Source organism: Zootermopsis nevadensis, unplaced genomic scaffold, assembly GCF_977971745.1.
Source record: "Zootermopsis nevadensis isolate Lab colony 2312 unplaced genomic scaffold, Znev_1.0 Znev_ptg000031l, whole genome shotgun sequence".
Taxonomy (NCBI): domain Eukaryota; kingdom Metazoa; phylum Arthropoda; class Insecta; order Blattodea; family Termopsidae; genus Zootermopsis; species Zootermopsis nevadensis.
Window position 1 is genome coordinate 6,047,318 of NW_028259163.1, and position 17,391 is coordinate 6,064,708.

At 36.4% G+C, this 17,391-nt stretch overlaps 1 protein-coding gene across 6 annotated transcripts; it reads left to right on the forward strand.

Moving 5' to 3' along the window:
• Positions 1 to 430: 430 nt before the first annotated feature.
• Nup35 (nucleoporin 35) lies at positions 431 to 16,308 on the forward strand. 6 transcript variants are annotated; one of them, XM_087359212.1, is made up of 7 exons: positions 431 to 515; positions 4,016 to 4,128; positions 7,852 to 7,970; positions 9,578 to 9,727; positions 11,292 to 11,574; positions 13,348 to 13,596; positions 16,082 to 16,308. In XM_087359212.1, exons 2-7 carry the CDS (start codon positions 4,018 to 4,020, stop codon positions 16,157 to 16,159), a joined length of 990 nt encoding a protein of 329 aa, XP_087215338.1. In that variant the 5' UTR covers positions 431 to 515; positions 4,016 to 4,017; the 3' UTR covers positions 16,160 to 16,308. The 6 variants fall into 6 exon arrangements, with proteins under 6 accessions (XP_087215338.1, XP_087215341.1, XP_087215337.1 ...); XM_087359215.1 differs by lacking the exon at positions 431 to 515 and adding an exon at positions 1,338 to 1,504 and having other exon boundaries at positions 11,295 to 11,574; XM_087359211.1 differs by lacking the exon at positions 431 to 515 and adding an exon at positions 1,344 to 1,504.
• The last annotated feature ends 1,083 nt before the right edge of the window (positions 16,309 to 17,391 follow it).

Sequence of the window (17,391 nt, forward strand, 5' to 3'; positions counted from 1 at the left end):
AGATCTGGTGAACGGGGTGGCCAAGGGAGAAGGTTGTTGTCTCCATTTGCAACAGCACGTCCGATCCAGCGCTGTGGACAAACACGATTGAGAAGCACTCGTACATTCCTGTGAAAATGGGGAGGAGCTCCGTTAAGTTGTAGAATGTAATCGTCATAATTGTATGTTGTGCCCGTGTAAGGTGAGAAATAATTTTGTTATTAACTTTTGAAACCGCACCATTCTTTTGTGTATACCCTGTATGAGCTTGATTATCACGCAAGTGAATTATTCCATTAATCTACTTTTTTTTACTATAAAAATTTGTGATTCCTCGTCGTCGTCAAAAATGACGTCATCAACAATGTCACCTTATATTTGTTTATACTCGATATTGTTGTGGAACACTATGCCGAGTAAACAAATAACGCTTGACAACAAAAACTATTAAGCCAATCGCACGATCACTGCTCCAGCAGCAGCATATCGCCTCCGAACGAAGAAATGTGAAAGAAGACGTTACCAGCACCAACAAGGTAATCTGATACTACTAATAATATTCATTCAAGTCATACTGCTCATTCAAGGGTTAAAACACTTGAATAAGACACTAAACTAACCCCCCGAAGGGCGTTATTTTAGTGTCTTACTCAAGATTTTAAAACTCAAACAACCCCCCTGGAGGGGGGTTGGTCAAGTGTTTTAACCCCCCATTCGGGGGGGGTTAGTTTAGTTTCTTACTCAAGGGTTAAAACACTTGAATAAGACACTAAACTAACCCCCCGAAGGGCGTTATTTTAGTGTCTTATTTATGGTGCGAACTGGATGCAGCTGGCTCAAATGGCGGGCTTTTGTGTACACGATGGTGACCTTAGGGTTCCATAAAGTGTGCTCTTCTTTGACAAGCCGAGTGTAGAATGAAGTTTTCAAAGAATACCCTGCACCACAGAGTGAGTGACTGTAATTTGCATTCAAACAGTGTTGCACAAGGAAACAAACCCACTATTACTTGCATATATAAATAGTAGCTGAAAACTTTTGGGTAATGTAAATTCTGGGTTTGAGTTTTTCACGGCTGTGAGTCTGACGATGGCTGTCTGTTGGACTGTTGCGCCTTGTAGTCTGGTAGAAGTTCACTCATCGCCCTGATGATGGAGACAGCAAGGATCTTTGATACGTCGGTAAATTTCTACCAGACTACACGGGGCAACATCGCAGAAGACAGCCATCTCCGATGTAAATTCTTCTATGGAATAGGAGAGAGATACTTCTACTATGAAATATAACTGTAGCAGACCACTCTTTACTCTTCACAGCTGCGGTTTTCATGGAGGATTTGGATGTTGTACATTGGAGAGCAGCCGCGAAAACTACGAAGAGAAACTCACACTAATATTAACTGTGATCTTGACTAATGTAGTTGTGATCATCTGTGGTATTGATGGTCATTGTGGTGGTTTGAATCTTGGTGTGAGAATTTTCGTTTTATCCGCGACTGGAGTTTATCACTACGCTTTGTTTTCAGGTTATATACTTTAGGTGTTTTATTAAAGTAACAAATAGATGCTAGCAATTACGAGGCGGAACAAGTCATAAGTATAATACTTCAGCTGTAGAAAATACCTAGAAATACCAACCTCATTTAACTAGTTCTTGGGAAATTATACAGTGAAGATAATTTTGTGATATGCCATCAAAACATTAGGAAGTCTTTCAAGTATAATTGGTAAATTATCATTGCTGATAAATATTACACGCGCATCTCTCATTCTGTGTTTAACTGCTCACCATATGAAAACATCAGCCATAAAATTTATACTTCAAGATCTAGTTACTGTAGACAAAATATGACAAAAGTAGGAGTGAGTATTTTTGTCAAAACGAATCCAAAATTTAATCAGTTAAATATACTGTGTCACTGCAAGGAACAAGGCATAGAATGCTGTAGTGTGCAATTGCAATGTAAAAAATCCAATATACATATCCTAACCATATACAGAGCCCGCACAGGTGATTTGAAGTTTTTCTAAAACAAGTTGGAAAACATTATAACTTATCTTTATAAACCAACAGCAGAATTTGTCATTTGTGGTGATTTTAATATTAATGATATAACTGAAAGTTATCATAAATATGTCTAAAACTCCCTTCTAAAATTTTTCATCCTATACTAATAGTTAATTTCCCCACAAGAATTTAAAATTACTCCAGTCCTGCCTTTGATAGTGATTGTATAAGGAATTACTTGTTCTCATTGATTGTGATGTTGAACTGATAGTTATAAAAATAGTAGAATTAATGTCCAATTATCATAATTACAGGAAAAAAACAGACTTGTAAATGAAGACGCAATTAAAGAATGTATAACAGAGCTAAGTAATGAAAAGTGGGACTTTGTTTTATTGTCCAGGTTTCACATCCATAGAGGAGTGTAGGTATGGCCAAAGTTTATTTCTGCAAGATGTTTTGCTGCCTTTAGCAATTCACTCATTTCCAGATATCCTCATAGTTCTGGTTAAGAAACTTACTTCAAAAATTTTTAAGAGGATATCTAGAAATGAATTTTGAATCTACATCATGGCTGTTTAATACCGAGTGACAAATTAAGAATCACAGCATCAGAGATGAAGTTTTTAAGACAGAAAAATACGCATGGAGAGATCATAATGGAATGAAGACATCCACAATGAACTGCAAACAGAACCAATATTAGAAAAAAATCACAGATGCAGAAGGAATTGGATTCAGCGTGTACGAAGAATGGACAAGGACAGATTGCCACATCTAATTTTGAAACAGAAACCAATAGGAAAATAAATAAGGGGCACCCTTTTAAAAGGTTCCTGGACGATTGAGGGCAGAACGGGTCCACAAGGCCCAAAATCTTTGATAGATATTGATGAAGATGACTGTGACAAGAGTAGGGTTGTTTATGATTTTCATAACATTATATTTTTATTTAATAGTCCTATGTAGAATATAGTTTATTTCTATGAATTAGTACTTCATGTTTAAAAGACATAAAAACACACATGTTCATATTCAGGGCATTGATGGCTATTGCCTTTTAATAATTATTTGTTCATTGAACACAACCATAATTTTTTTGTTTAGGTGCATTTTCCTGCACAAAATAGGCCCAACCATTTTATCCTTCAGTCAACTGCTCAAACAAGGCCTCCGATATATTTTTTTATAACACTTCATGAGTATCTGTTATTAAAGTATGCTTTGAATGACAACAGTTTTTATTGGCAGTGCAGTAGGTTTTATACTGATTTTGTGCCTGTGCTAAAGTGTATTTGCTTCCTGTGTCTGCCTACACAGCTGTTGGCATGTCACAACCCTGCCAGTTGGTTCTTATTGGTAAAAGAGAGAGAGTTGTTATGTCCACACTGAACCACTCTAAAAATAATAACAAATATAAATATACAATGTTTTGTAGGATTATTGTTTTCCAACTGAATCAAAACTAATCAAACATCCAGCCGTGTATGTATTTGGAGGGTCCTAAGCTGACTGGTTATCTTAAATGCCACTTTTTTGTAGTTTTCTTCAGTTCTTTCAGCATTAAATAAACCACAAATAAATATGTTAATCAGATTCACTGGCAAGATTGTTTCCTTTCTCAGTGTTGTTTTTAGTGTGAACTGTAGGAGGAATTAGAAGTGAAGGATAAACACACCATTCTCACTGCTCTTAGCTGATAGATCCATGTATTAGAACCCAGTATCTAGTAGCTTTAATGAAAGATGTTTCTCTGAAAAATTGGTATCTGCAAGTCTGCTTGGTATTACAACTCAGAGGAACAATATTGACAGCTTTACTGCCATGAGAATGCCAGGTCTTATATCTTATTGTCCAATAATGAAAATAATCCCAAGAACATTTAGACCCATTAGCCAAAAAGTACTGTGTAAATCAGAATGATGAATGAATGCTGACCAACGCTGTATAAAGATAGCTAATGGATCCTGTGAAACTATGGCAGAGTTTAAATAATTGCATAAAAATTGTTACTTTTCTATTTTTATAGAAATGGAGCCAATGTCACTAGGTTCACCTGTTGCCAGTCAAGTTAGCCCTTCCAGTCCAGGATTTACATCACCTTATCTTCCAGAGTTTCTTATGGGTGAATCTACTCCAGGAGTAAGTAATATGAAAACTAGTTTCTTGGGATTGTGCTCATATTTTTTGTAGTGTGTCAGTTTTTAGTTTTGTTGTTTTTATAACGTAAAACATTTTTACTGCGGAGGGTTGTTAACCCTACGCCCAACTCCCATTCTGGAGGACCACTCCTTATCTGCTGTCCGCGACTGTTTATTCAATATATTCACAGCTAACCTTCATAACTGGAGGCTGTACCTCCATCTGCAACTTTTGGGCTGTAAGGATGATATATTGATGAAGTTGGCTCAGGATTGTGGTTGGTGGCGGGCTTTGGTGTTGTCGGCGTTGGATCTGTGGGTTCTGCTACTAGAGAATTTGTTAGTTATTTGTATTTGAGGTGACTAAGAACTACTTACAAGGGAACCATCAATGATGTCATCTTAAAACCTTGTCTGAAAATTTGCTCATTTATAGATCATGTCAAGTAATACTTCCACGCAAATTTTAACTGCTAATACAAATTATATGTGTCTGAAAAATAATTCCCAAGTCTTGCAATTGATGGTTTTTGAAAAGTCATTCTTTCTCCAGGAGCAAGGCTTCACCAAACAATTGCTTGCTTGCATCCTCTGCTTGAACGGTGTATGCAAGTACAGTAGATTCCTGTTATTTGGAGGAGCCATTTATTTGGGACAAGTCTTAAAGAACAAACCTTAACTCTTTACATGGAACTTTGCATAATTGGGGCAGCCGCTTAATTAGGCCAAGGTATTCTAGTCCCGATGTGTCCCAATTAACTGGATTCCACTGTATCCCTTCACTCTTTGGTTTGCTCCATGATAGCGTATAAAATTGCAGGTTCATAGCATGCTACCGACAAATTCACGCTTTGACATTTCTCCCCCACCCCCCAGAAAATTTGTATTGTCAGCTAAAAATGACAAGGAAGTTTTACTTGGTGTGATCTATAAACAAGAACAATTTTGAATGAGGTTTTCACATGACAAAATTAACATTTCCCTATTAGAAGACAGTTTCGTGAACTGTTTAGTTTTATAATGTTAAAAAAAATTAATATTGCTTTCAAACATATTTAGATTTTTATATTGTAGGTTACATATGTCTGACTGAACCTGAAACTAACTAACTAACTAACTAGATGGCTTCCCGAACCCGAAGGTTCATCACCGAATTAACCAGAGCCCTCCACCGGACCCTGTCCTGGGCCAACAAAATGCAGTTTCCTTCAACTCCTATCTCCCATAGATCCCGCCTGAGATTATCCTCCCATCTATGTCTAGGTCTCCCCCAGCGGTCTCTTCCCTTCAGGTTTCCCAACCAGTACCCGGTGCACACATCTTGTCCCATCCATGCGCGCTACATGCCCAGCCCATCTCATTCTTCACGACTTAATGACCCTGACAATACTGGGGGAGGAGTACAGATTTTTAAGCTCGTCATTGTGCAGTTTTCTCCATGCCCCATCGTCTTCCCTCTTAGGCCCAAATATCTTCCTCAACACCCTATTCTCAAACACCTGCAATCTGTGTTCCTCTCTCTGAGTGAGAGACCATGTTCCGCACCCATACAAAACAACAGGCAAGATTATTGTTTTGTATACTGTAATCTTCAGGTTCTTAGAAATCAGACAGGAAGACAAAATATTTTGAACTGAGAAGTAGCAAGTATTTCCGGAATTTAGTCTCCTCCTAACTTCCTCATGAGTATCATTTTGATTTGTTATTGTTCCCAAATATTTGAACTTTGTGACACTTCCAAAGGATTTATTAGCCACCCTAAGATAATTCTGCCGCCTGTCTTCTGATGACGAGATACTAACATGTACTTAGTTTTTTCTGAATTTCCTTCTAGCCCCACCTGTCTACTAGCCTCTAGTAAAACCTGCATTCCTCTTGTATTTATATTGTCAGCCAATAAATTAACATCATCAGCATATGCCAATAGCTGATGTGTCCCATTCAATTGCAAACCCTCCTGCCTATCTTGGACTTTCCTGATAGCATATTCTAGCGCAAAGTTAAAGAGCAACGGATACAAAGCATCTCCTTGTTTTAGATCGTTCTTGATGAAGAACGTCTCAGATACATATTTACCTACTTGAATTTTGCTACAGGTTTCATTTAAGCACATTCCTATTAGTTTCACTAGCTTTTTTGACTGAACCTGAAATCATTTATTTATTTATATATATATTTATTGTGTTACAAATTAATGCATATGTGGTTCAATTTCCTTACTTGATATTAAGTAATTTTGAAAAATGTATCTTATCTTATCTTATGAAACTTATATCATGTTTTTAATTAGATGTACATATTTTGTCTCTCTGATCTTGATTATGTGAATAGGTTATTATTTAAATGACTGAAACAAAATAGTCTCATTAGTATCCTTTTTAAAAATGGAAGCTAATTTGTCATGTAAACTGACTCACTTTGCAGTTTAATATGTTTCATAAAGATCCAGTTGTACTGAACAGTGTGCAAGAGAAAAACTAGGAATGTTTTCTTTGGCTGGAACATTCCAGAATTGTTTATGTACAAAATATAATGTTGAAATTTCAGAATGCAGTCTGTGACTGCAGATAATTTATTAAAGAAAAAGTAACATAACTTTCTATAAGAAGATTTAATTAAAGCTTTAGGTATTTATGACTTTAAAATTTTTGATGTCAGTTTAAGACTTTAAATTTCTATGGAACCAGAGTGCAATACAGTTTTCTCTCTTGTCAGTGTGGAATGAATTTCCAAGAATTCGATGACTGTCCCTGTCTCTCTCAGCAGTGATTGATGTGATGAGTGTTGCATGAACTCCTAGGGCCCGTTATCCTGAGAAGTGACTGTATGTATATTTGCTAGTGTGCGCATGAACATATGCATGTATGTGTGTATGCACTAATGAACAGCTGTCACTCATCACATCAATTCCTTATGATTCAGTCTCCAAAACATTGGAAATTCATTGCGTGCTGACATAACTTATTATCTGAGAAGACTATTGCATTTGTTGTCAGTGTTAATTCTTCAAGGTCTGTATTTTTTGGCTTGTTTGCACATAGATTGTATAAAGATGCCATTTGAGCGGGTCCCTTCTGAAACCAGGTGATTATCATGAGATCACACTAAATAGGACACTGCACTTTATTGCTATAATGAATTACTAGCAGATTAGGATTACAGAGATGCACAAAAGATCAGTCTGTGGTCACGGTGCAAGGGTTGCTTCAGTGCCTGCCCCATTTATGTACATACAAAACTTGTATAATCAAATCTTATTATAGGGTTCTTGCATAATAAACTAGTATAATGAATGTATCAATGGTCTGTGCGTTCTGCAAAGTACTAGAATGTTTAAGTGAGTATGGAGAAAATGATGAGAAACTTCATGCAAAGTAGATGATGTCCCAGCTGAGATTCAAACCAGGTACTTCCAAGATAAGAGGAGTACTAATGCTGAACTAGCCTTTTATATTTACAAATTGCTTCTTAGGAGAAATGAACAAAACTGTAAATTTATATAAATACATATTTCTGTTAATGTGTACCTGGATTTAATTTTGAGGGGTCAGAATTCATTTTTAATGCAGTTAGGTTTTATAAGTAGAAGAAATACTGTGTTCAAACTTGTAATTATTCTGTTAATGGAGGTGAAATGATTCACATACATTTACTGTACGTTTATTTTATGTTCTGACACATGCAATACATTAACATATGGTGAACTTTTGTGCTGATGTCTCAGTCTACTACTGCTCCAAACACAGCTGGAAGCCCAAGAAAAGCTTCGAAACATGTGTCCTTTGGTTCATTACCTACAATGAGAAGTTCTACCCCAGATCCAATGGAATCTCGTAAGTCTAGGTAATTATTTTTTCATTATTATGCTGAAAGATAAAATATCACCTACAAAAGTGAGTAGTAACTGTGTCTGCCTAATATTCAGATATCTCATATAGCATAATCTTTTTAAATTTTTTTCACTACCTGTGATTTATTTTGAAGTGTGTTATATGCGAATACTTGACTTCAAATTTTCGAATCCAAAAGTAAGAGTGCATGTTACACACTTACACTTGTTATACACAAGTAAGTACCGTATCTCCTCTTCTCCCACCTACGTACATGTCTTGCGTTTGATGTAGAATGTAAAATTTCGCGTTTCTTTTTGTTTATATACAGTTCTCCCAGTGACAGTCATGTTCATCATTATTCAAAACATCTGTCACTTTTTTGTGTCACTGAACTTGCAGAATAATTTACATCCCATTGATATGAAATTTGTTTCCAGTATTCTTGAAGCAAAATTGCATGCCAGTGTAAGGTTATGAGAAAATGATTAAAATGTCTTCCTGTTGTAAACTAGAAGAACAATTCACAGAGTATATGTGATTTGAGGACAGCCATGGTTTTATAAAATTTTATTTATGTATCTCTTGACTTATTTCTTAAGGTTCTTTATATTGTGTTGTTTTCCTTTCTGTGTCGGTATTTCTAAAATAAGAAATACTACACCGCAAATAATTAAAGCTACTTACAACCGTTTTCAATTCTATGATAATCTGTTATCTTAATGTGCTGTGTCTGTGAATGGTGTTGTTTTCAGTGTATTATTTTAAACATTAAAATTAAATCTTGGATTTTCTTTCTTAGCTCATTTCTTTTTACGTATGATCTTGTGTTCTGGCAATTACTACTTAGTTGTCAGCAAACAGTAAACAGTTTGTTCTTGTATTATTAATACTAAAGTTTCTCTGCCATTAATTTATGGCTTCATAAATATAAATAAACTGCCACGGTGGTCTAGCGGTTAGAACGCTGGCCTTGCAATCCTGGGGTCTCGGGTTCGATCCCCGCGGTGCCCAAATTTATAACTTGGGCAAGGCCGTGGTCTAGGCAACACGGAGTTTTCCTCCGGGGGCTTCCCCGGTTTCTCCGTGGCATCCCAACAATTACTCCATTCACACACAGAAGAAGGCAATGGCAAACCACTTCTGGATCATCTGCCAAGAACGTATATGAACAGGTTCCAGTCCGAGAAAAGGATGGAAGGATCCTGTTCATATGGACCTGTCGTCAGACAGAACACTAAATAAATAGATAATAAAATATAAATACAGTATTAAATGAAGGTGACAGAGGGCAGTACCATCATAATTATTTTTTTTGTATTTCAAACTTTGAATGGTGTATTAAATTTTTCAGAAATCCATTGATGTTTAATATTTCTTGCATGTTCAGTACCATGTTGATTTCTACATTAAATTTAGGTAATTATCTGTTGAATTATAAAGGTACTGTCTGTTGTTGATTGTCCTTCCTGAAACACATATTGTTTCTCTGATTGTTACCGCAGTATCTTAAATGCTTTGTGATTGAATCTTAGCATATATTTTATAGCATGGTCCTAATAGACTGACTTTTCTGTAAATGTTAAAATGTAATAATTGGTCTCCATTTTTTACATGTAGTATGAACAGGGGAGCTCAGCTGTTATTGAATACGCCACATACTTCAGTAGAGAAGAGTGGTCCACCAACCAGAGGTTTGTTTGACACCTTGACATCACCAACTGAGTTTCATACTCCAACAAGTAATCCTGATTCATCCTTCCACCAAATGTAAGTATCATCTTTTATTACATACAAATGGAGAAGAATAAAGTTGACAATTATTCGTAGAATTTTCTTTACAATGAATTTCTGGAAATTGTTAAAATTTATTCATTGCAGCAAATTTCTGATATGCATTGAAATTGTTTTAAATTATTAAGCGAGATTTTTTATCAGAAGGGGACATATACAGTCACGCTCCATTCCTTATGTCTTGTATTCATGTAATTTTTATGCAGAACATAACCTAAAAAACTAGACTGGAAAAGGGGAGGGGGAGAATGTGCTGTGTGTATTGAGTGGTAATAAGAAATGCAGTGATGTATGAGGTGAGTAAAATTGATTACATGCATATCTGATGTGTGTAGGTAAGTAATCAGTAATGGGCCAAAAATGTCATAATGATTACAGGTTAGGTTTTCACACAAGACTAGAGTATTCTTTGTTGGAAAATAATAGACATGGAAATAATTATCATTGTTTTCACAACTATTTTTTAATTATTAATGTTTATAAATTACCTTTTCGTTTGATGTGTGCATTATAACAACTCATTCTTGATAAGCTGGTAACCTAACCAAGAGACTAAAATACACCTTATTGTTTTTATAACCTTAATTTGCTTTCATGCATAGAACTTTAGCTTATTTATGATTGTGATATATATAAATGTGATTGTAAGATGTCAATATAAGCATACCATTTTAGGTTTAAGTTAAACATGGTGCTCAAAAAGTCATGCAATCCATTTGTGTTCTGATTGTCAAAGAATAAGTTGTACTGAAATAAGAGAACAAAAAACTATATATTATGTGTTGGAAATGTCCACCGTGTTCGGCAATGCATGCATTTACTGAAGAAATGCTGTTACTGGGAGCAACAGTAATAATCACCCATATGTGGTTTATCATCTTTAAATTTTTTTTCCTTTAGAGTGTTACAATGTGGAATTAGAACAACAATGTTATCTCAGTTTTTCTGAGTTTCTATAAAATGTGGCTTAGTCCACTGTTGCTCCGGTGTCTTCAATTGTGAACTGCCTTTCTTAATCTTAATAAAATACAGTGTTCAAAACTGTTTTCCTGTGCACAACAGAAAACTGTTCCATTTTGTTGTTATTTATTTTATACTTTTGAAGTGAATAGGTAACATCATAGTTGCCAAATAAATTACTTTAATGCTGTGGAATGATTAAAAGCAAATTGTAAGAGGACAGTACAAAGAGTTATGCAAGGAGCCCAGAACAGTACTGTAGGATATGAAAAATCTGCTTGGGCCTTTATATATCAGTTTAAAACTTAATACTAACAGGGAGTTTGGTGGGTGTTCAACTGTGTTTGAATACTGTAATTACTCATTATTGGAGGTTCAAATTTAGGCATTCCAGTTACTTTCCTTCTTAACAGTATATGAAGCAGATTTGTAATCTAAAAATAGAATTCACACTTTTATATCTTTTAGTTTGTTTACCTTTGTGCTGTACATTTGTATTGGAAATATACACGATGTGAGGTTAACTGTACATTAGTTCACCTTTAATTAATGGTAATAAAAAGGATTTCCTGTTTTTCAGAAGCAGCTTGTCAGAGATGTCACATCATGATACCACATGGACGGAAATAGAGGAAGCACAAAATACTTGGGTTACTGTATTTGGTTTCCCTCCTTCTGCGGCGTCGTATATTCTGTCTCAGTTTTCGCACTATGGCAAGATATTGGAGAAAAGAATGCCAGCTAAAGGAAACTGGATGCACATACGCTACCAAACCAAGCTTGAAAGTCGGAAAGCTCTCAGTAACAGTGGAAAAGTGTTTGGTGGAACAATCATGATAGGCGTAATGTTATGTAAAGATCAGGTAAAAAGCATTTATAAGTATATGTTGCATAAGTACAGGCATACCTCAGAGATATTGCCGGTTCGGTTGCAGACCACCGCAATAAAGCGAGTCACACAAATGTTTCGGTTTCCCAGTGCATATAAAAGTTATGTTTACTCTATACTGTAGTCTATTAAGTGTGCAATAGCATTATGTCTAAAAAAATGCAAGAACATTTTGAGAATTACCAAAATTTGACACAGAGACACGAAGTGAGCACATGCTGTTGGAAAAATGGCGCCGACAGACTTGCTTGATGCAGGGTTGCCACAAACCTTCAATTTGTGAAAAACGCAATATTTGCGAAGCGAAATAAAATGAGGCATGCCTGTATACAGGTGTCCCGCAGCGAGGATGTCCATAGCTTAACTCAGGATCATTTTGAGTTGAAAAGTTAAAAATGGGTCCAATCTGCAATGGTTTGTCAAGAAAATGATAATGAGCATTTTATTGCATTTGTAACTTTTACATTGTTTCCATTTAATTTTAGGTTACATTATTGTTGTTATTAAAATTGCATTTTTAATTATGTTACTTACATGACTCTAATGGCCACCCTGATTGTCAATGCACAGTTTAGCCCTTTGTGTAATTGAAGTAACAGCCCTCTTCATAGAGTCTTGATCATTTTTTATGTTAACACCAGAGTTCATTATACGATTCAGGAAATCAGCCCTACTGTTTGACTTGACACCAGGGATTTCATGTGACCCCCAGGGAAAGTAGTCTAAGGGCAAAAGATCTGGTGATCTTGCTGGCCGAGCAATCGACCACCTCAGACAACGGTCTGGAAACTGTTGATTCAAAAATTCAGTCACCTGCCTACCAAAATGAGGGGGGTGCACCATCTTGTTGCAGTCACATCTCTTGCCTGGTTAGCAGAGGAACGTCTACCGACATCAAGACACTCCACTCTTTCTTTTGAAATTGCAATTTTATTTTGCGCTTTCTTCGCTGTTACTTAATGACTCTGTAAAGTGTAGTACTTCCATTTCATCAATGGTAACTCAGGTGGTAGTTTGTTTATTTGTGATGCTGCTGACCCGCGTTCCATTCCCAAGCAGGTTTTTATTTCGGCTTTTACTTACCATGTATATCGTGGCTATGGGGGTCATCAAACTAAATTTATTTTTAAGTCTTTGTATTTATTTTCTTTCTTCCTTTGTTGATATTCGAAACCAAAAAGAGGGCTGTTGGTTTCTCACCGTGTTATGATCAAAATTACATTATTATAATTTAAAAACTTTTCAGAATGTTTCGCTGGATGTTTGTCCGCGGCTTTCTGTGTTGTGCTGTCCTGTGTACAGGTAGAGGCCTTGTGACGGGCCAATCCCTCGTCCAAGTAGTCCTACCGACTGTCTAATAGGTCAAAGCCAATGAAAGTTGGGACCCGCAGATGCTCAAGGCACTGAAGAGCAGGTCATATAAAATAAAATAATAATAAAGCGCGGCTGGGGTGTGATGCTGACCACTCACCTCCATCTAGTGCTGAGGTCAAGAATGATCAGGAGCTATACCACTTCTCCTCCCAAGCGCCTGCATGGCAAAAAAGTGGGACAGTTTTACTTTTACTTTTCAGTTGTTCATGAACCTTTTATTGATTATTATTACAATGACTGAACCACCAGGATAATGCAGTTCCCTGATAAATGCAGGTGTAATCTAGCACTAATTTACTTGTATTTTAATTTAAAGTATTTGAATAAGTTGTGAACTATTCAAATGTGATGTTCCTATTGCTTTTTCAAACAGGAGATTTTAAATGACATCCGAAACAAAGAAAATGCTCCATATCAGAGAATGTCATTTGTGGAGTCCACCAGTAGCACTTCTGGTACACGAGGCATGCCAAACCAGTCAATATCTTCACCTGCTTCTTTCACTGGAACACCTAATCGATTAGGTACACCCAATTTATCATATTCTGGTACTCCAGACAGCAAACTTGCCAACATCCGACCATTAGGGCAAGCGTACAGAATGGCTCAGGCAGACAGTGAGGTAATGTATGAACAGTGAGCACGGATTCTCAAAATCATGTATCTCTTAGTGCAATTTTTAGCTGAATAAATGAGTAAGGTTAACAAACTTCTAAGTCTATTCTTTCTTCAAGTATGTGATAATTTGTAATTATAATCTGGCATTAAATTGTATCATATATTGGCCTGAAAAGTATAGAATATTAGTCTGTTAGTTTTTTTACATACTGGTATAAATTAATTCTGCAGACTTCTGCCACCTTCATCCCCCATTGTTTTACTTTATGACATACAGTAGCAGTTATACCAACAATTAATAGTAGGCATGTTCTAGAATTACTGTTTCAGTTTGAGATACAAATTTGGAGAAACTTTGAGTGTTAAGATGAGAATGAAAATTTTCACTACTAGGCCAGTCTTCTCATTGTAATCGTAATTTATGACACTAACCATTTCTTCATAGTTCACCAAAGTGTACTTCTTATCCCTTTTAATCTCTTCTTCTTCGTCGTACTGCCTCATGACTGAAGCTCCGTAACCTCGAATTGCAGGACCCGACTAATCTCCTGCCGCCATTCTTCCCTATCCAGTGCTTTTGTAGTGGCGTCTCGGAGCGGATTTAATATCAGATACTTTATCAGTGAAAAATGCCTATTAAAAATAACTTCTAGGGCCATGTCCTTTCTGATTGTCAATACAAATTCATGTCAAATTTTATTTATGGGAGAAAAATTTAAGTTGAAGTATGTGGTAGAAAAACTATGTTCACCTTTTTAACCTTGTGTATACCAGAATTTCAAGATACAGTGGAGCCCCCAATTTATACTTTTCTGGGTTTGATGAAGAATTGTGTAAATTGCAGAATATGGAAAAATTATTTCTTTATCCCTTCATTTTAATGCTCAGCAAATAATATAGGTAAATTACTAAGCAATGTATGTACATGATGAAAGACTCTCGGGCTACCAGCTGCGTCCAGTGGCTGAATGGTGAATAAACCATATCCTCTAGGAACATTTCAAGAGCCATCTCTGCTCTGACCCTCAGGACAGCTGCGTAACAGTCTAATTCTCTGTAGCGAGCTCGCAGATGGGAACTGGTGGTGGACGGCAGGTAGTAGCATGGTGTTGTTGATGGCCCGTCCATTGCTTTGTTTTGCGCTGACCAATAGGAACCGGTTCCTATTCATATTTGCACCTTTGCAGGTCATTTCAAAACCATTATTCTTGCTTGTGTCTTTCCAGCACTTTATTTTGTAGTTTTATCCAGTTTGTGTCCTCCTTACCTTACCTGGCACATGTATAGTCACCACATTTTTGTCCTCATAATGGGCTATTTCAACATGAAATTTAATCGTAGCTTGGTCCTTGGTCTGTCAAGTATATACAGCAGAGCCCTTTGTCCCAGAACTGAACCTTACTGATATTGAAATTGCCATTCGAAAATTAAAACTTCATAAATCTCCAGGTATCGACTCAATTCCTGATGGGTTTTTTGATTTAAGAGAATGTATAACATTTTATATCTCATTTTCATTTCAGGCTGGAGTTAGAAGTTAGAGAAAATTTAAAACAGAGTGCTTTTCAGGGTGATAAGTAGATGGAAACTGTGATTATCTGGCAAGAATCATAAAAGGAATCGTTAATGCACATTGATTTCATAAAAGAAATTTCAAACTTTTTTTATTCATTTTACATATTATACTAAATTGATTTTTCCCTTGGCTAGAAATTACATGCATAGACTATATTAAAAGAGCAGTAATATTTTAATCTGATACTGAGGTGGCAGTCAGTTGGGTTGAGTTTCATATTAAGGTTGTCTGGAATAATTATGGCAGAGTGGTAACCACCTTCAGGTGTATATTAAGCTATAAATATACTTTCATAGTCCTTTCATAATATTAGAAGCTGCAGAAAGCATGAAGTTGTGACAAAATTATTGTACTCTATATTTCTGTGATAACATATGTTTGTGTATACAGGATAGATATTCAGTTCCTTCAAGGTTATACTGCACAGTCCTGCAAAACTAATACAGCTTCTTACTCAGAAATATAAATATTTCATGCCACGGCAGGTATTCAAATTGGCGACCTTTGTTTGTTTATTTATTTATTTTGTCACCCTATATGTTATTCTATATTGTCATTTCTGAATATGTCTGTACTCCATTACAATGCTTTTACAAAGGCAATATACAATCAAACCAGCAACTGGCTCTTCGTTGGTTCATGCGCAACATACACTGCAGTAGGACCATGTTTCTGTTTCTGGCGCTTGAACAAAGATCAATATGAGACTTTAGTAGTTTGTGCAGGGCTGCATAACAAAAAAATATGAAATATGAACATTCACTGTCTTTCTTTGTTGTCTAGGTTTGTAAGACAGGATACAGTCCACCACAAGGCTCGTTTCTTGCATTCTTTTTATAAAGATAATATACTTAAAATTGTTTTAAATTATTATATTCTTTTACCCTACTACCTGATTTGTGTTTATTTTCAGGTGCTTGCACAAACTAATATACCACGAAGGAGTACGAGCATGGTTTCTAAAGCAATGGAGTACGTGTTTGGTTGGTGATATTTTATATCACCACGAAGCATTTATATAATGGACTGTATGCCTACTAAGGAAGTGTACTACTACTGCTTTGTGCTGTACATCATATCTAAATTCCTGTTGATATTTGGCATTTTAGTTATATGACATAAAAACAGATTGACACACTTTATGAGTTGGATAATGTTTGCTATATTTGTGTATACAGTGCACGAAAGAAAAAAAGCAATCCTGTTTTTGAAAAAATCTGTTGTGAGATATGAGTCTGTAAAGAGGAATTTCCTTACTTTCCAAACTGGTATCATATATGGATCCCTCAAATTTCAATACTGTGCAAGATTTCAGGATCTCAGAAGATTACTGCCTCATTGCCTTAATAATGGAGGCAATAAGATCCTCTGAAACACTGGTCAAAACCTGCCATACTACATGGCAGAGTCGCCCTCAGTGGACTAGTGGATAGCGTGCTCTCTACTGGAACCAAGGTTCGCGGGTTCAATCCTAGCCGAGGTCTATGGATTTTTAAGGGTGATAAAAATTTGTAGCACAACTTCCTTCAGAGGGGAAGTAAAGCCGGCAGTCCCATGTTGTAGATTTATGTCATGTATAAGAACCTTACGAGCATGATACAAGATGTTTTGTAAGCAAAATTCAGTGGTCATTTCTCACCCAAGTCTCCTGATTAACTGCTAGATGGCTCTGGCAGTCAAATCAGGATTGAGTAGAAATTGTGCAGAGTCAGTGGGCTGGTCACTCACTACTCATAAAAGCACACTTTAAGACCAAGAAACATCCAAAAAAGGAGGCGGCAAAAACCCACAACTAGGTTGTAGAGCCAAGAAAAAACAACTACATGGCAGAATATCCCAGAAGACAGCCATCTTCACCCCAAGTCAGCACGTCTATTTATGGCAGGTATGGAAAAGGTTACTTTGGTTTAATTTATTGTATAGTCACGTACTTGAAGTACTTATCATCGGAACAATCATTAAACTATCTTGTATAGGCATACTTGTTGCTGTAGTGGGCAGCTGAAAGTCTTAGTTATTTACTATCCACAGTCTGATGTTCATGACCACAAGCCATCACTTCAGGTGTTGCTGCACTGTACTGAGTAAGCCACTGCACTCGCCTGTTGGCGTGGTCCTTGCATATGGCTCTCTAGTGCATGCTGCACACACATAGGGTTGAAGATTTCCGTCTTCTGGGTCGTCGTGCTGTGTAGTCTGGTAGATGTCCAGACTACGCGGCGC